Source organism: Erigeron canadensis, chromosome 4, assembly GCF_010389155.1.
Source record: "Erigeron canadensis isolate Cc75 chromosome 4, C_canadensis_v1, whole genome shotgun sequence".
In the NCBI taxonomy this organism is placed as follows: domain Eukaryota; kingdom Viridiplantae; phylum Streptophyta; class Magnoliopsida; order Asterales; family Asteraceae; genus Erigeron; species Erigeron canadensis.
The window spans coordinates 23,744,592-23,764,897 of NC_057764.1; the positions used below are offsets into that span (position 1 = coordinate 23,744,592).

A 20,306-nucleotide genomic window follows, 5' to 3' on the forward strand; every position below is an offset into this window, starting at 1 on the left:
TCAAGTAAAGCTTAGAATATCTATGTTGTTGTATTTCTAGACTTTGTATTATTTTCTCTAACATATTCAGAGGCGGTAGCAGAAAAAAATTATGAAGAAATTTAAAAATCATAAAAAGTAAATTTAAAAGGGGGAAAAACGTTAAAAACCTATAAAAATTTTAAAAATTCATGAAAAATTTAAAAATACATGACAAAATCTAAATTTTAGAGGGGATATTTGCCCACCTTGCCCCCTTTTAGTACCACCTCTGAACATATTGCTAGTGGTTTCATATTTATAATATTAGTTTTGATTGCCGTTAAAAAAAAAAAAAAAAGTCAACATTGTCTAGTTGGATACTTGGATGACATTAAATAGTTATTAAGCAGATCGATTATGTCAAAAGAAACACACATATTGCATTGATGACCTCTCGTGGTGTCCATACTAATAATTGAAAATCTAATGTCATATCGTGGATGATACATGTCTAAACCTAAATTTATGCTGATGATTAAAAACAAAAATTCAACTTGTTGGTTATATCTACTTTTTTTGTTATATAGGAGAAATGTCGAGAGCTTGCAAAAAATTGACAAATTAGGAGTTAAAAAATGAGCACAAAATTTTGTTGCTATTACGATTATTTTCCCTGCTAGATGAATTTTTGTGATTTTAATATGTCAATTCCTGCTAACATATGGCAAGTCATGTCAAAACTATATAACAGTCATGTCAAAACCAAAAAAGTTTAGCCAGGCATTGTTACTTGCTTACCGAGCATATACTAGTCAATACTTAATAGCCTAATAGGAGGTCAGTTTAAAGCAGCTTCAAAACTCTCAATTCAACAATTGGCACCCAAAATGCTATAAAACTATAGCCATATAAGGGTGGGGGGAGGGCTTCCCCACTCCCTTCCTCCCCTCCCTGATTTTTCTTCTACCCCCCTCCCCTCCCCACCATTTTCTATTTATATAAGAATTAAATAAGGAAGAAAAAACAAAAAAAAAAAAGGAAGAAAAAGATAAAAAAAAGATAGGCACCAAAACCGGCACCATAGTACCCAACTTGTTCCCCACCCTATAGGTACCAGGGGGTCGGCGCGATGTTTCGGTACCTATCGGGTACCGGTTCCCTCCCCTACCAACTCCATCCAGCCTAAGCCCATTGTGGATGCTAGCTTTAGTAAAACTTGTAAAAGGGGGATAAAATATTCACATAAATACTCCGTATCTATTTATGAACTTTACATTCAAGTTAAAAAACTTGTCCTATCTTGATAACTTGTATAGAGTAAAAACTTTCAGTATAACCCGTTCAAAATACAAAAATGCAAATAATCTAGTATCCTTTGATGTAATGAGTAAATATTTGAGATGAAGAGTCAACAAGCCAAGCCATTTTCAACAAACATAGTTTTCATCATCAATTTCCTTAGTAATGGCAGCTGACAAATCATATGATAAGATTGTCGAACCTTGACATACCCTTTATCCTCGGTTCCTCATTCATATATTGAAAAGTCGTTAGTGTTGCTTTGCCTGTTTATGAAAGTTTCCAACTTTTCACAAAAAGATCAATGCAACTTTTTTGATAGTACATTATTAGGTCTAGTCTCTACTCTCTAGGCCCGTATTAACTTGCCACTAAGATGACTAGGCCCAGATGACTAAAACACCAGTTACTGTTGGGTTTTTATATGTTTTAGTCCATTATAAATATTTGTTTTAGCCCAACAAGTTGGCTTAAGAATAAATATAAATATCCTTTGTATAATTTGGTATGCAGGATTCAAGATTGCAAAGCCATTTCAAATGGAACTATCTTTGTTCTATTAAACTTGCTTAAAAAAAGTAAGAGGAAAAGGATCAAAAGACTGTTTAGTGTTATGGCTACATCTTTAGACTTTTAGAGTATGGAATTGACAAATTTTAATTTTAAAAGTTTAAATTGGTAATCAAATATAACTCATTGGTAATTTTATTTTATTTTTAAATATTATAAGAAAATCAAGATTTGGTGGGATTTATATCTTAAGATCTTATAATCAAGTTTCAAAGTAACTATGATCCAAACTGTTTTTGTTTTTATTGCACATCAGTTGTTGGTTGGGAATTAGGATGGATTTTAAATAGCTTAATGGTCCTTCATATATATTTCAGATGGGTAATGATCAATTCTCCTCACTGTTTAGCCTAAAATTCTCTTAAATAATAGGATCGTGACATGTGGAAAAACAGGGGTGAGATTAGGAAAGAGAATTAATGGATTACATGTGTTAACCAGTGGATATATTAAGAGGATTTTTAACAGGATTGGTTAGGAGGATTTATCATTTTCCATTTCACATATATCGATACATATATTATTTACTTATAATAATGAAAATTGAGCTTACATGTCACATTTTTCAGCAATTGACGAATTCTCGCCTAGAAGATTAGGAAATTCAGTTTTACACATTTGAGGAAACATAAAAACAGCAAGTGGCAATATAGGTAAACCTAAAATATAAAATTTGATAATTTGGGGTATGTATTTTGGCCTATACATCTTCAATGTGAGAAAATGTATAAAGACTTATAAATTATGAATGCCAAACATGACATCATTATGGCTTTAGGTTTTAAGAAGTAGGATTGAGTTTTCGAACCCGTCATTTTATGTGGGGTAATTATTATTTTTAAATTAATAATGAGTTTGATATCAGGAAGTTATTAATCAAATAAAATCAGTTGGAATGACATTCATTCCTTCAATCCCACATGTATGCATAAATCAAACACACCCTAAATACCTTTTATATTAATCAATCGGTATTGTTGCCATTTAACAAGATCTTTTATTAATTTAATTAATTAATTAATTTATTTTTTGAAATGTGTGGATTATATGTTCGCAACAAGATATCTAGCGAAGAAAATTCCCCAATAAAATTGCTAACAATTAATTGAAATAAAACTTTGTCCTTGTACCATTAAACTATTTGTGGTAGATACCTTGTATCATTAAACTATATGTTCGTTGGTCATTTACCAATATAATAATGAAACTTAAAAGAAACATCTATCTAGTGTATAAATTGACATTTTTAGGCGGATAAAGAAAGTAGCAATCATTAAACTTGCACATATATATACAACAGAAAAGTCAAAAAGATAAAATTTGTGCGTGCACAATATGAAGAAACGTAACGTAGTGGAAGCAATTTGAAATGTGCGCATAATCTAAAAATGCTTTTAATCCTAACGCTTACATAGTGTTTATTATCCGTGTCCAAATAGTTATAATAATATCGTCACAACTCACAAGTGTGGTTTAGTTTATGATGATTTAACTAAATTTTAAACGATCAAAAAGTAGGCATCAGTTTAAACTAACGAGGTTAAAAAACAAGGCTAATTAAATATTCTACTAAAATTATACCATTACTCGTTTTACACCTCTATGTTTCCCGCTTATGCTGAAATTGGTACGGTAGTTGTTAGTATACCATTTGGGTACTCAATTAACACCCGCATTTCACAAAGTCATGTTTCGATAAATGTTATAGGCGAATGTTAATTACAACAATTGTTTAGAAAAAAATGATAGACCATGAAAGCAACCAGTATTGTAAATCTACGATATAATGAAAACCAGAATATGAATTGTATAAAACTTTTAAAATTATATTTTGTAACAAAACATATACGACTATATTACGAATCAACAATTTAAGACATTTCATCTCCACTCCAACTGTTTTTCACTTTAGGCCCAGTGGGCCCTTCTTCACCCAAGACCTCTCTTGGAAGACTCTTCACAATATTCTCAAAGGCCTTTTTCACCTTCCCTATCAAAACCTTCTCCACTTTATTAATTTCTTTATCAAGGTCATAATCAATTTTTGGACCCCATTTTCTTAAAAAGTTTAGCCATGGAGGTTCAACAACCGCGGACCCTAAATACTCGGCCGAGACCACTATCGCCCTAAGTCCCGTGTCCATCACCTTATCGCTCTTGGCTGTATCATCTCTGATCCCGATATCAACCCCTGAAGGACCAAGCAAGACTAATCCCGGCTTAGGATAAGATGCATGAGCGTTCAACGACGAGTACACAATTGGTTTATTACCATTTGCATACTCAAGAACCGAAGCGCTCACCCATGTCCCCCAACTATGTTGCGAGTAAAAGACACTATTTAACTCGCCATTCAAATTACTAACCCTTAATGTGACATGTTCCCAATCACCAACATGTTCCCCTATTTTTCCCAATGAAATGTTGATGAACTCAACTTTAGCTCTTGATGCACCATTGAAAGGGTAAAATAACCAAATAGCAATATCGGTAAATAACCCTCCATACATAGGTTTAACATGGAAATACGCATTTGCATCTTCTAAGTCACCTTTCTTGACCCTTTCTTTACTTGAACTATCTTTTGGTAAGTCTATCCAATAAGTACCATCATTTGAACCACCTTGTGGGAGATTTGATCCATCTTGGTTAATAGGGCTAGGGTTGGACTCATCCCCTTCGTGATAAAGCAATGCACCATTTTGAAAGAACCAATTAACCGATGAGGGGAGGTATGGTTCATTCGGATGAAAATAAACCACAGGAGAATACGTTTGAATTAGTGTTTCTATTTGTTTCAAATTTGGCATTACATTTACTAAACTTCCCTTCAAGTTCTTCAAACAAGATAACGAAAATGTGTTACTTCCATTCCCATTTTGAACTACAAAACCTCCTATAGATGCACTCATTGCTCCAACACCTCTATTTGTTGGCCTAGAACTATACACATTGAACCCATTAACATTTAAACTATTACTCGGACCCCAAACCCATACGTCACTCTCCAAAGAATCCGTTAAATCAGACCTCACACAACTAACTTTATCAAGAGGAGGTTTTGCTGATGAGGCGGTAACAACATACCCAACGGCCTTATAGCCATCCGGTGGGTTCGGGAACCAAATATATCCATCACCATTTTTCTTGATATTGAGAGAGACACTACTCCAAACAAGAGTGTAATCAATTGGTAATTTGAGAGTAGGATTTGAAGTGTCATTCGAGACATCTTTTCCCACAAGAAGATGCCCAAATAATGGCAAGTTGTTGGATTGGCTATAACAACCTAAAACAGAAAATCCTTTAGGGATTGAAGCCGGGTCATAAAATGTTGCACCAACATTGCCGGGTCCTCCCTCATTTGCTGCCCAAATCTTGTTAAATGTTGTTACTTGACTCACTTGTAATCCTCCTAAATCTATGGTTCCACCCGCAAAACCTCCACCTAAATATCATAATTTTAAGCACAAAAAAATACAAACGTGACAAAACTACTATAAAATTGGATTATTAATTATAGATGGATATATATAGTTTAAAAATTGGTAGCAAATATATATTATACGAACCTGGAGGCCAACTAGGTAATGAAGAAGGTAGTTTGAAGGTATTTTGGATACGAGCAAGCTCCCTCTTTTCGTAAACATTTTTCGAACAAGAAAACGATGATTGGTTTAATGATTCTACAATTCTTAGGCCATTGAAGAGCATAAAAATTGTAAGAAAAGTGAAGGATATACCAACTATAGTATGCATATTCATGGATTTAATTAGCCCAATATTTCGATAAGAACAACAAAAGATGTTTGAGGTGGATATGATATATGTAATGTAATATAGCTAGTTACATGTAGTCATGTATACGAACATATGTGGTATTTCTTATAGTGTGACAAAAAATGTGCATGCTGTGGATAGTTCACATGACAATTATATTATATATAGAGACAAATATATGGGATGTTGCCAGAACTTAAATTTGGGAGGATGCCACTTATGAATTATGGAGGCAAGATTATACTACGCGTATATTTCTCATAGTGTGACAAATTAAAACCAGCAAGTCTCGAATGGTCAAATAGTTTAAAGTAGTAAATGTATAAAATAGATCAATAAATAACTTTAAATTGAGTTGGAGGAGCGTATAAATATTTAAATGTATATTTTTTGAACCAAAATACTTGTAATAATACATTGAAATAATATTGAAAATATAAAACTTCATAAATATTATGAGGTTCATATCCTTCTTTGTTTTTATGTACCTTCACCAGTAATAATTAAGTTATGATTTATGGATATGTAATTATGTATGTAGTCAAGTTATGAGTTATGGTCTTATGGATATGTACTTTTGTATGCATTCTTAGAAAGAAGTCAAATCTCAATTAAATTGTCATATTTAATACTATACACTTCAATGAATACGTTACGTTTTTCCTCTTTAATATATGTATTTGTTGCAACGTTTTCTTTAATATAAAAGTAGATTTTTGTTGAGTAATGTTGACATTTGTTTTGTTAATTTTATAAACACTTCAAGTTTATTTTAGCTACCACTACCACATACATAAATATATTCTATACGAACGCTTTGTTGTATCATTTTGTAATATAAAAAAGTAACCGCTCATTGTGTCTTTTACAACTTTGTAGTTCATAATATTTTGACGGTGCATGAAAGATAAGATTAGGGATGACAATGGGGCGGGGATAATCGGGGATCTCAATCTCCATCCCCGTACTCGATTTTCACTTGTAATCTTCATCCCCGTCCCCAACCCCGTCGGGAAATTAAATTACATCCACATACCCTTCCCCGTCGGGGATCAGGGATACCTTTTTTGAATGAACATGAGTTTATTTTAATCGAAGATATGTAGGAGAATGTGTATTTTAATATATGTTAAGTAAATGATTAATAAAGTATAACACATATAAAATGTATTAAACAAAAGCTTTAAACTTAAAACTGACTCTAGATTATAGATTAGAACTTAAAGTGATTTTAATAAATATATAAAGTATTTTCGGTTTTGGGTATGGGATCAGGGATTTACGGTTTTCCATCCCGATCCCCATCCCCATCGGGGATTAGATTTACATCCCCATACCCGTCCCCATCCCCGGTCAACTCGGGGATTCCCCGGTCAAATCGGGTGCTGGTATCGGGTTCCCCATCGGGTACGCGTATTTTTGCCATCCCTAGATAAGATGTAAATAATTAGTCTTATCTTTATCTAAATAGATAGGCTTTCAGATCCTACCTAAATGGTAAAAAAGACCTCTGATATTTGCGTGGGATGAGGATCAAATCTTTAACTTTTGTTTTCAAAAGCTAGACCGTTTACCATTGATCCAAATCAAACTGCTTTAATATATAAGTATGTATATATAGGGTAACACTCCGATGAGAACAGTTTTAAAATAAGAACCGTGTAAACACTTAAAAACATCATTTTGATGCATTAAAAGTCCATAAAACTAACATAGTGCATAACTAATTATCATTATTTAAGTGTTTAACAACACATTGATCCGTCAAAATCGAAAAAATCATGTTTTTTGGTGGATGCATCATTTTGAAGAATATGCATCCAAGATGGATGCACAAAACAAAAAACATGATTTTCTTGATTTTGACAGGCCAATGTATTGTTATACACTTAAATAATGATAATTAGTTATGCACTATGTTAGTTTTATGGACTTTTAATGCATCAAAATGATGTTTTTTAAGTGTTTTCACCGTTCTTATTTTAAAACTGTTCTTATTTGATTGTTCCTATATATATATATAGTGAAAAGTTATTTTGAGAACCCTTTTTTTTGCGAGAACCTTTAAGAACTTTTCAAATTAAGCCCAACCGATGATTATTCTTTACATGAAAATTGTTTTTTGATTGTTTTTTTGAATAACTTATGTGTAATTTTAAATTTTATAATTGCGTGGAGGCATGAATTATCATACGTTATACAATTATGTGGAGATTTGGATTCTTGATCACATGTGCACGAATATTGCTATAATTACATGTGATCGATTTGCATACATGCATGTGATCATAGCAATATTCGTGCACATGTGATCAAGAATCTAAATCTCCACATAATTGTATAATGGATGATAATCCATGTTCCACACAATTATAAACTTCAAAATTACACATAAGTTATTCAGAAAACAATTTAAAAACAATTTTCATGTAAAGAACAATCATCGGTTGGGCTTGATTTGAAAAGTTATTAAAGATTCTCGCAAAAAAAGGGTTATCGAATATATATTGTTGCCAGGTAGCTATGTAAATCAAAACTTGATGGTGTAACTTCATTAAACATTTTTAACGATTTTAATTTGAGAAAAACAAATATGCTGCTAGAAGCATATATCCTCGTCCATTCCACCTCATAATCCCCCCCCCCCCCCGCCCCCCCCCCCCCCCCCCCCCCCCGCTTTTTCTGAAAATCACATGTGTAAATACAAATTTATCCCCTCTCACAAAAGGAAAAACACATGTTGATTTTCGGTATTATTTTTATTTGCTTGAATAAAACCGAAGATTATATTATTGTTGTTGAGTTATCGAACTTATATAGCAATTTAAATATAAAAAAAAGTATCTGATTCCACGTAATATTTGATACCCACTAATTTCCTAGTCAGACCAGTGTCCAATTGATTCTCAATCTCTTAATAATCATCTGATTATCTCAAGTTTACCTTTGACAAAAATCGAACCCAAAACCTCTCATGAAAAGTGAGGTGGTCATTGAGCTATATTACCTAATGGTTTAGCAATTTAAATATGAGAAAATTTCATATATAGATCCCATTTTAAAGACATAATTACATATATGCATTAGGTGTAAGTTTTTAATGCATAAATACAATGCTTTTAAAGCATGCTTTAGACATATATGAAAATCTCCCTTTAAAAATAATCAAAGACAACAACAATATAATGTTGTTGGAAGATTAACATGGAGGCCGGGTTTGGTTTTAATTAAGTGGGAACAAAACTTAAAATAATTGCTAAGGAAACGGGACGGTGGAATATATTTGCCACGAAAGTGATGCGGTTATGTTTTATTCCATTGTCCTCTATTAAGAGTGTAAAGAGTTAAATAACCTAATCACAATCCACCAAAATAATCCATAACATCCTCTAATTAATACTTGATGTTTTATTTAAGCGACATATTTCTCTATGTTCTTATAGCTAATCTTTTCTTTTTGGGAAGTCATTTTTCTACTTATGTTTTCAATTCTCATACTACATATAATTTATGGAAAATGATAAATCCTCCTAACCAATCTTTCTAAAAATCCTTCTAACATATCCCATTGTTAACACATAGAATCCACTAATTCTCTCTCTTAATCTTACCATTTGATTTTCCACATGTCACAATCATATTAATTAGGAGGATTTTTAAGCTAATAGTTTAGAAGTATTGATTATTGCTCATAATTTATAATGACCTTTTCTACTCATCAAGTACGCATTTTAGTTTTATCCGTCTAACCCCCTGTGTTACACATCTCACTCATTTCCTTCTAGTTTTCTTTCCTTCTTCTTGTTGACCATGTTCATTGCCCATTTCACCCCAAATATAAAAATAAAATTCTTTCAAAAGATATTGAGTTAATTACAGAAATCGTCCCTGTCGTGTACAGACACTTACAGATTTCGTCCATAGCTTTTAAAAATGACAGTTTTGGTCCAAAAAAGTTTGCTCCATCAACTCTTTTTGTCCAGATGATTAACGGACGTTTAAAAACCCATCATGTGACTTGCACGTAATGGGTATAATAGTCTTCTTTCTTATCATAGGACCAAAAGCGTAATTAACTCTGAATCTTGAAGGACCAAAAATGTAATTAATTATAAACCTTTTATCATCATTATCATCTCAATCTTGTTTTTCAGATTTTGAAACCAAAGAAATCTAATCCAAAAATTATATTTATATCTACAACAATAAACAACAGATCAACAATACTTTTTCCAAATCTTCATTACATTCATCATCAATCTAACCCTTTCAAATCAGATACTCAAACTTGTTCTAAATTCCAAAAACCTAACAAGTTGAATGTCAAAGTATTAATAACAATAAATTAACAAATCAAAGATGCTTTATTCTGACAAGATGCATTTTTGGTACTTCACGTGATATGCAGATTAACTAAAACGAGTAAAAGACAGTTGAATCATATTTCCTTGTTTTCATCCTTTCATAGACCATATACACAAAATAAATAATATCCAAAAAAAAATTATCCCCTGAAATCTCAAAATATATATCTATTTGGTAAAACAAATAAAAATTATGTAGAAACACCTAGTTCAAGATCTACCGACATGGTGACCCATAAATGTAAATGGTGGTGGTTACATTAAGTTAAAAAAATTCTAAAATACTTATTGTTACCATGTTTATCAATTTCCATCACCAATTATATTTTGGATAGTAATGTGTATTTTACAACATAATATTAATTTTATTTATAATATACTAGCATGGTGTCCGTGTAATTTAGCGGCAGTAGCGGTAATGCGGTGATGACGGGTGACGGTGATGACTGATGGTGGTGACGACGAGTAGTATAGGCTATTTATGTAATTAAATGTAATTAATATAGTGGTTAGTATAATTATTCTAAAAGTTGAGATATTGATGGTGTATTCATTTTTTTAAGGTGGTGGTGTATTGTATTAGGTGTCTGTTGTTTAATGGAGGATAGTTCTGACATTCCCCTGTAACTTTCAACAAATGGTTTATTTCTTTATCTATAATCCCTTATAAAGCATATTGGGATTAAGATTTCAACATATTTTTTATTCCTATAATACCCTTTTTAATTCTCTAAATACCTAAACTACCCTTGTTATTATTATTGTGATGATGCATCTCATATTTTTAAGGGGTTTAAAATGGAGAAAGATCATATCATTTAGATCGGTCAAATCTGAGAAGTTTGGGCTCGATTGATAAAAGGTATAATTATTATTTTTGAAACCTTTAGTCGCTTAATGTTTTTATTTAACATTTATTTTGTTAATTCATTTAAGTGATGTAAACATAATAGGAATTTACAATTACAATGTAGTAAGACCAAGTTATAAGATTGTATTTTTTTTACATATTGCATATTAGTACACCAAATAAGACACCTCCAAGTTATGAGATTGTGATTAAGTTGATAATCTTTTTGCTATGCAGATAGTAGCTTGGGAAAAGTTCATATTATTATTGGCAGTCCATTCTCCTTCCTTCCCACCTATGTATTATGGTTTCTTAGACATTGTCAGCCACGTAGCTTCTACTAAGGTAATCTCCTTCCTTCCCACCTATGTATTATGGTTTCTTAGACATTTTCAGCCAAGTAGCTTCTATTAAGGTAATTTCATATCATTGGATGAATATCAAATCTCATCTCTTTTTTTTTTTTTTTGTTATTCTTCCATGTATGTCTTGGGATAACATCTACAGGGTATGCTTTATGATATATACCCTTGTAGAAAATGCATAACTTTATACTCTTATTATATAGCAACAGAGGCAGTTAGAACATGTAATGAATTTTATCGTTTCACACTAGGTGCACATGTTAAAATATTGTAAATTGTAATGGATATTTCAATACATGAGCTTCATGGATGTACAAAACTTGCAAAGTAAATTTTCTTTCTATACATTAAAGTCCATTTTCAATTGAGTATATATTTCTTATTAATATTAGTGGTTATTGACTCATTTCTTAAATGTGACTTTTGATAACCCAGATCGAGTGTCTAGAGGCACAGTATGGCTTTAACATATGTAGTGTTTCTAATCTTATCTTGAGATCTTCGTTCCTGTTTTGCTCATTCATGCGGATTAAAATCTTAATTAATTTGCTCATTCTTTCAACTCAAAAGTCTTTTAGTGTTATGGTTTTTGGTTGGAGGATATTTTGCAAGACTGCATTAGAGAAAGTTAAACCGTGTCACTCATTTCATGTGTGTTAAATGGAGCTCCAAATGCCCGAAATGGATGGGCAAAAGCTTTCTTTCTACACATTTATAGTGTAATACCTAAAGTAACTTACACCTTACCAAAATAAGGGAATTGAAACTGCAGTGCTATGTTGTTATGATGATAATGGTGAAGTAATAATAGTGTTTTAGTTATGTTAAAAGTACTGACTTTTGGTGTTGTATATAGGTTTGAAGCTACAAGAGTACAAGACAAATTCACAAGGTAGAAATCAAGGTTAATGAACAAATTGAATCCGACAAAGTTTGAATTGGAACGTTTAGAAATGTGGGATGCATGGGTATGTATATCTCAAAGCCATTTGAGGAAGAACAAGTGTACTCAGCTGCGGATTCATATCTTTTTAAGTCTGGTTGATGGTCCAAAGTGTATTTAACATAGCGAGCTGCACCAACTATATTTACGTTCTTAGTTCCCGTGCGGGTATTTTCAAATGTTTTTCATTCAAGTATCTTGGTTAATTGATTACCCCACTTATATTTTTGTCGGTATCACGGGGCTAACGGTGGCTAACCAATGTCAATTATATCCGCCGCAACACGCGGGTACAATGCTAGTAATAAGAAGTATAGATATAAATATAAATAAAACTTATTTTTCTAATACATAATACATGTTAAATTAATTAATGAACATAAACAATAATAATATATCCATATTTAATATTACTTATTACTCGTATATAATTGTTTATTTATTAACTAATATAATTTAACGTGATAAAAATAAGGGATTAATACTTCAAAATGTAAATAACTTTACTTCAATTGTAATTATATATATGAAACTTTAATCTTGTGCATTTTATGTAAAAAACTTTCAAATCCTGTAGATTGTATGTATCTGAGTATATGAGACAATTTACATCAACTGTTACTCTTAAGTTTTTGATTAGTTGAATATTTACAATGCATAAAATTTGAAAGTTCATTATATATAATATATAAGATTAAAGTTCAATACATATTATAACAATCCATGTAAAATTGTTTAATTTTTTAAAGTACTAATCCCTATATAAAAAACTTGAATATGACCCAAGACATGGTCACTATCATGACTTTCGATTAGGTGGTACATTTAATTAATACTAAATACATATAATGTAACATGTTCAAATATTATTTTTTAGAAAAATAAAGTGAATCACACGATATATATAGTCACTTCTCACATTGTACAGGTATTAAGGTTAATAAAAAGCTAGTTAAGGAAATGTTAATTTGATTTAAGATTTTTGGTTACGGCAATAAAAATTGTAGTTTGTTACTCAATTACCTACATCTTTCGTCGTCGTCATCACCATCAACAGTCAACGCCTCTATTACCTGACGTCACTTTTATCACCAGTCATCGTCATCACCACACCGCTATTGTTACATTACACGGATGCTGTGATGTATAGTATTTACTTATGTTCCACCTCTTTTATTTATTTATTCTTTTACATTTTATTCATGCTTCCCACAAATGGTCAAAGTTATCAAATATTTATTAAGTTTTTGATTTTTCAGTAAAAAGAAAAAGAACTGTCCACTATCATTTTTCATGGTTTTCGAAAAGTAATATCTCGATGGTGTATGGGGGGTTAAAATGCAGACCGACCTTACCTCTACTTACGTAGAGATGTTGTTAAGTTCTACCTAAATGATAGAAAAAAACTTTCGACATTTGCGTGAAATGAGGGTCAAACTGACCTTTATCTTCAAAAGCCATGGTGTTTAGTAATGATCCAAACCTCGCTATTTAATTTTTGACTTTTCAGTGAAGAGTGGAGATCGCAAATAATCCGATGATTATTAACGGGGTCCAAAAAATAAAGTCCTTATACGGTTTCGTCACTTATTACATGCTTCAAGGACGGCACTGATGTATGTATACACGAATTAAAGTCCATGACAATATAAACCACTAGAGGGATGCTAGGTTGACTCCACTTACAAGTTACCCAAACCACTAATTGTTTTATGGCTTCATGGTTATCTTCGATCTTGTGAGAGATTGTATCTCTCAGTTATCATATATGATTACACTGAGTCACTAAAGTTCTCATCTAACATTTTCTCCTCTACTGTAATGTAGATCAATGGCCTTGCTTTAAATACTCGTAGATAGAAATATTAATTAACATTGATTAATTCTCAATGCATAATTGCTAGCTATTTTTTTTATTTTTTATTTTTTATTTTTTTTGAACATTAATAATTGCTAGCTAATATTGGAATGAATGTTGAATGCTGCTATAAAAGAAATTCACATCTTTATTGATAGGGAAAATTTCATATATACCATTGGTAAGTTACAAAATATCATATTTGTTCAATTAAATTTTAAAATATCATATATGTCATTTCTAATTTATCAATATATCAAATATGTCATTGTTGAGTAACAAAATATCATAAATGCTATTTCTAATCTACTAATTATCAAATGTGTCATTGTTAAACAAAAAAATTAAATATCCTCAGATAAAATTTTAAATATCATATATTCAGTTATGAAATTTGAAAAACACCATATATGTCAATGAAATATATCATATATGCCCCCATTAAATTAATTTAGTCAAAATAAAACATAATTTTAAAAAAAAATATTATTAATGAAAATTTTGAAATTCACAGTTACACACGTGTTTTCTCTTGTTTTTATAATTCAATCCATGGTTTTATTCCGAACCATGTAAACTTAATTCAATGTTACCAACATGATTATATTGATTGATCATTTTAAATCCGTTATTCATTTCAATTCATGGTACATAGTAAGTGTTGCGATCATGGTTTGTAAGCGACTCAACCATATGTGATGCTTTTATATTTTTGCTTACTAATTAGTCTCCACGACATTTGATGCAAGAAAACTCATGAATTAAAAGAGAGAAGATAAACTTGAATTTAAAATTTAATGATAAATTTAAAGTATTTGATATATTTCAAAGACAGGATAGCTATACTTCGAAATTACTGACGACATATATAACATTTAATAATAATGTATATGGGCACATATGATTTTTTTTACTTAACAATGGCATATTTGATATTGGGAAAAACATATATGCTGTTGGAAGCATGTATGCTTCTCCATTCCCCTCACAATCTTTCCCACCCTGAAAATCAAATGTATAAATACAAAATCATCCTCCCTCACAAAATCATGCTAGAAGCATGCTTGTTATCCCATTTGATATTTGAGTGTATTAGGAGTAGCATATTTGATATTTAAGTGTATAAGAGTGACATATATAATATTTCAAAGTTAAATTGGGCAAATATGATATTATTTGACTTATCAATAACATATATGAAATTATCCCTTATTATATATATATATATATATTAAAAACAAAGTTTCGTAATCCGTGCAAAGAATAATAACTTTGTTTTTTTTTCATTTTATTTTGGTGGGGTCCACATATTCATTTTTTTATACTATTATTTTTTAACTTTTTCTATTAAAACAGTTAAATTTTTTTATACTATTATTTTTATCACACGGTCGACCGTGCGAGCGGCCGCAGTTTTTCTGTCCTTTCCTCAAGTTTTTCGTTCAGTTATCGGTCGACTTTTAATGATCCAAAACTTGTTTATTAGTCTTATATCATCATTTTAAGGTCAACAAAATTGATTAAACACATTCCTAAACACTTTGATTTCTACGTCAAATTTTGGTACTAATTAAGTCATTAAATCGTATTTAACTAAAACTCTTCAATATGGTTTAAACATTCTTAGATCACTTTTAGATCACCCTTGGAAATTGTGGCGTAGTTTAACTAGTTAGACTTTACCGTTGGGATGCCTTTGTGATATTTTGATATTGTAAAGTAGGTTGTGATCGTTCTTGAAGTTTGGTTGTGGACCCTTGTTGACCGTTGGACATTCTTAGCGTGATGTTAACTTGTTGTAGCCGCTTAAGGTGAGTTTCATAAACCCTCCCTACTCAATTGAGATTCGGGCTGAAAAGTGTACATGCTTGTTATTGTCGTTTAATCGATTGATTGATTTCTTGATTAACGTATTGACTTGTTGCTTGGTTATTATGCTTTCGTTTATGAATACTTGTTGTGGTTTGGGTAGTTGTACATACATGGAAGACGGTTATACTTTCAATGAATAGGAGATGTAGTGGAAAGGCTGCGGGTGACCCTATATATAAGCATCAATGATTCCTTGAAATTAGAATCGTAAGAAGTGTATGTGCATTGTGTTATTAATTGATGGAAAACGTTTTGATAAGGATCGGGACATAGGATCTCGCATGATAACATTTTCACCCTTAACGTATTATAGATTTGTGATTGTGATAACGATTAAGTCCATGTTAAGGGCATAACGATAAGGCCACGATTTGTGGCATAATTTTGTTGTTAACGATGTTGTTTAACAGGTATATTGAATATGAATACTTAGTTGTAACGTAACGTTGATATTACGCATTTGAAATATATGTAAGTCGTGCCGTGATATTACGCATTTAAAATATATGTAAGTCGTGCCGGTTTATTACGCATTTGAAATATATGTAAGTCGTGCTGTGATATTACGCATTTGAAATATATGTAAGTCGTGCCGGTTTATTACGCATTTGAAATATATGTAAGTCGTGCCGTGATATTACGCATTTGAAATATATGTAAGTCGTGCCGGTTTACTACGCATTATTCATTATGTAAGACGTGCCAGGAAACGTATTTTATGCTTGTTCATTATGTAAGTCATGCTGGTTATCGTTATTATTAAACGTAAACGTTGACTTGTGTTGATTTGTGTGAACGTGATTAGGTATCCTAATCCTCGTGTATCGTTAACGGTTGTTATCCCGACACACTTATTTTCTGATACTTGTCCCTACGAACTCACCAACTTTATGTTGACGCGTGTTAGTACACTTTTCAGGTGACAGGTTAGCTCAAAGATGTATTGGATGATTGATTGCCTGGTTTTGCTAGAATTGGATTTGGACTTGGACTTCTTGGATCCGTGATTCATTATTCCCGATTAGGGTTTATGCTTAGATGTGATCCGGTTGCTTGCACTACTAAATGGTTCGTATGGATTTACTTGATCCTTTTATGCTTTTAGTTTACTCTACATAATTCCCATGTCATGTTGTGCTTTTCTTGTGATACCCCATGATTCCGCCTTGTTGGGGTGTTACAAATATTATACCAATCTTCTAAGAACGTCGTTATCAGTATTAATATAGTTATCGTTAATGGGCTTTGCTATTCTATATTCAAATTTTTGGGCTACTTATTTATATTTAAATTTGGGCCTTGTGCTGACATTTTAGTATGTCAGGTTAATTCAAAACTTTGAATTTATATGTAAAAAATGTCATATTTTTCTATTATTGTTTGTATTATGTTCGTCTTGGTATTAATATATTATTGTCATTTTGCCATTCTTTTAAGAGCGTCATCTTGGTATTAATATATTTATATATAGACGTATTTCGTTATTTCTCCTAATACAATTATCTTAATAAATTTAAGTAATTTTTTTTAAAAGCATCCACATACGTAATGTCTCTCGGGCCAACGCCCGGGAGTATTGGGATTTGTGCAAAGAATAGTAACCTTTTCTTTTATTTTTTTGTAGGCCCTACATGTCCATTATTTTCTAATTATTACTTTTAACTTACATTTTTTACATGCTTAACTTTTTTTTCCTCATTATACATTTATTATCTTTGTAAATTTTTTTAATTTTATTTCTTTAAAATACATTTACACCAAAAAGTCAAAAACTTTGATCTCTTACATTTTGTACTAAGAATTCCATTTTAAATTGTAGACACCCATTAAACCCTTTTTATTTCCACACAAACTTTTTAAGAGAACATGTAATATTTTGGTTAGAAAATGATAGAAAGAAATTAATATATAAAAGTCATCATTTTTCTATTATTATTGGTATTATGATCGCAACACATTTTGTCATTCTTATAAGAACGTCGTTTATGTATCATATTTCGTCATTTTTCCTAATACTATTTTCTTAATAAATTTAGATAATTTTTTTAAAAAGAAAGACATCCACAAACGTCATGTTTCTCGGGCCAACACCCAGGTGACATATCTCGTTTGAAACTATATATGAAGGTACAAGTAAAGTAGATCTTATTACTCAAAAACACTATGAAAAAGAATTTGAATGGAAACTTGCAATCTTTTGACATAAGAATTAAGAAGTAAGAGTGTAATTACATGTTTGTAATTAGTTGATACGTAAAAGTCAAAAACTATCCATATAAAACCCGACATATATATCACTTAGTATTTCTCATCGCCATTCCAACTATTTTTCATTTTAGGACCAGATGGACCTTCTTCCCCTAGAACCTCATTCGGAATACCACTTACAAGTTTCTCAAATGCATCTTTTAGCTTCCAAGGCAAAGCCTTCTTAATTTTCTTTATCTCCTTTGCAACTTCATAACTCAACTTTGGACCCCATTTTCCACTATAGTTTAACCATGGTGGTTCCACTACAACCGTGCCTAAATGCTCGGCGGCAATGATTGTTGCTCTGACCCCAGTGTCCATCATCGCCTTCCCTTTAGCCGTGTCATTTCTTATCCCATTTCCGCCTTTCCCTTGTATAACAAGTCCTGGTTTTGAATAAAACGCGTGACCATTTAAAGAAGCATATGCGACCGGTTTATTTCCATTTTCAAACTCAACTTGTGATGCATCTAGCAATGTGCCACCACTATGTTCCGAAAAATAGACACATTTTAAACTACCATCAAAGTTGCTCACTCTTAATGTCAAATGCTCCCAATCACCAACATGTTGACCTATTTTCCCTAGTGAAATGTTAACAAATTCCACTTTTGCCCTTGCGGGCCCGTTAAACGGGTAAAATACCCATATGGCGATATCTGTAAATGTTGCGCCAAACATGGGCTTTATGTGAAAATAAGCGTTCGCGCTCTCTAAATTACCTTTCTTCACTTTTTCTTTAGCGGAATTGTCAGTTGGGAGGTCTAGCCAACATGAGCCATCGTCATAACCACCTTGGGGGAGGTTTGAACCATCAAGTTCGACCTTGATAGGCATATTTTCGAGCCCTTTTTTGTACAACGAGGCTCCATTTTGAAAATACCAACTAACACTAGAAGGGAGATATTGCTCATCAGGGTGAAAATATATTATTGGTGAGTAAGTTTGAATTAAAGACTCAATTTGGGCTAGATTGGGCATGGACAAAAGTGTATCATTTGTATTCTTTAAGCAACATGGTAAAGACAAGCTAGTTGAACCACCAATGTTTTGGACTAGAAATGAACCTGTTGAAACACCTTTGGCTTGGACACCCCTATCTTTGGGCCTTGACCCATACACATTAAACCCATTAGGGTCCATATCATTTTTTAAACCCCAAATCCACTTATCAACCTCAATCACTTCGGTAAAATCTGATCGAACACATCGGATCCGTTCCTTTGATGGCTTTTCTGGTGAGGCCGTGACGACATACCCAACGGCTTTGTAGCCCTCGGGAGCCATGGGGAGCCAAATGTACCCGTTGTTGTCTTGTTTTATCTTTTGAGACTCGCTACTCCAGATGAGTGAGTAGTCAATCGGCATGGCAAGCGATGAGGAGTCATTTGTACTAGGCTTGCCAGCAAGTACCCAACCGAATAAAGGCTTGTTGTTGCATTGGCTATAGTGACCAAGCACAATATATCCATCGGGTATTGGAGATGGTTCATAAAACGTTGCACCTTGATTGTCCGGTCCCCCTTCGTGGATGGCCCATATTTTGTTGAATGACGACACTTGACAAACTTCTAATCCTCCTAAGTCGATTATTCCCGTAGCAAAACCTTCTCCTACAATTAAAATTTCTTAAATAGAAACCAACTTTAGGAGCATAAGCAGACATATTCGTACCATTTAGAAATAAAATGTACCAGATAAAATGTACCAACAAATATATACAAATACAGTAGAAGATCTACCTTGAGCCTGCGGAAAGTCAGATGGTTCTGAAGATAATTTGAAAAAGGTTTTAATGGGCAATGGCATCTTTGCTAATAGACTCGATACAATTCCCATTTTTGTTAGAGTTTTTCAAAGCTTTAACTTGTCTTTCAACACAAGTGATATTTATATGAAAAATGTTGTGGAGTTCGGTATGCAGAAAGTGATTCTGTTAATATGATTAGAAGAACATCATCCAAATTGCTTTCTTTATAGGTGTTCATTACTTCTTCTATACAATAACCCAAAAATGATGCTTGTACATCTTATTTTTGGATAAATATCCATTAATTTATGATACTCGTCTCAATACGTTTGGAACTTGTCCAAATTAAACGTTTCTTGTTAGGCTCATCGACCATTTAATTAAATTGCTTTTTGCACATATATAGAATTTGATATTATGAATAATTCGTAATAAAACAATGGA

The 20,306-nt window shown here is 32.0% G+C and overlaps 2 protein-coding genes across 2 annotated transcripts; both read right to left on the reverse strand.

The window, feature by feature from the left end:
* Nucleotides 1-3,614: 3,614 nt before the first annotated feature.
* LOC122597904 lies at nt 3,615-5,612 on the reverse strand. The gene is made up of 2 exons (XM_043770491.1): nt 5,403-5,612; nt 3,615-5,278 (listed from the first exon to the last, which is right to left on the reverse strand). Exons 1-2 carry the CDS (start codon nt 5,593-5,595, stop codon nt 3,702-3,704), a joined length of 1,770 nt encoding a protein of 589 aa, XP_043626426.1. The 5' UTR covers nt 5,596-5,612; the 3' UTR covers nt 3,615-3,701.
* A 12,472-nt stretch (nt 5,613-18,084) lies between these two features.
* LOC122598396 lies at nt 18,085-19,970 on the reverse strand. Its single transcript, XM_043770994.1, has 2 exons — nt 19,855-19,970; nt 18,085-19,725 (listed from the first exon to the last, which is right to left on the reverse strand). The coding sequence occupies exons 1-2, from the start codon at nt 19,949-19,951 to the stop codon at nt 18,161-18,163; spliced, it is 1,662 nt and encodes a 553-aa protein (XP_043626929.1). The 5' UTR covers nt 19,952-19,970; the 3' UTR covers nt 18,085-18,160.
* Nucleotides 19,971-20,306: the final 336 nt, after the last annotated feature.

Coding starts and splice junctions, on each gene's coding strand:
- LOC122597904 (XM_043770491.1), bottom strand. CDS start 5,595: ATGAATATGCATACTATAGTTGGTATATCCTTCACTTTTCTTACAATT. Junction 5,279..5,402: donor ATTACCTAGTTGGCCTCCAG/GTTCGTATAATA, acceptor TATGATATTTAG/GTGGAGGTTTTGCGGGTGGA.
- LOC122598396 (XM_043770994.1), bottom strand. CDS start 19,951: ATGGGAATTGTATCGAGTCTATTAGCAAAGATGCCATTGCCCATTAAA. Junction 19,726..19,854: donor TGACTTTCCGCAGGCTCAAG/GTAGATCTTCTA, acceptor TTTTAATTGTAG/GAGAAGGTTTTGCTACGGGA.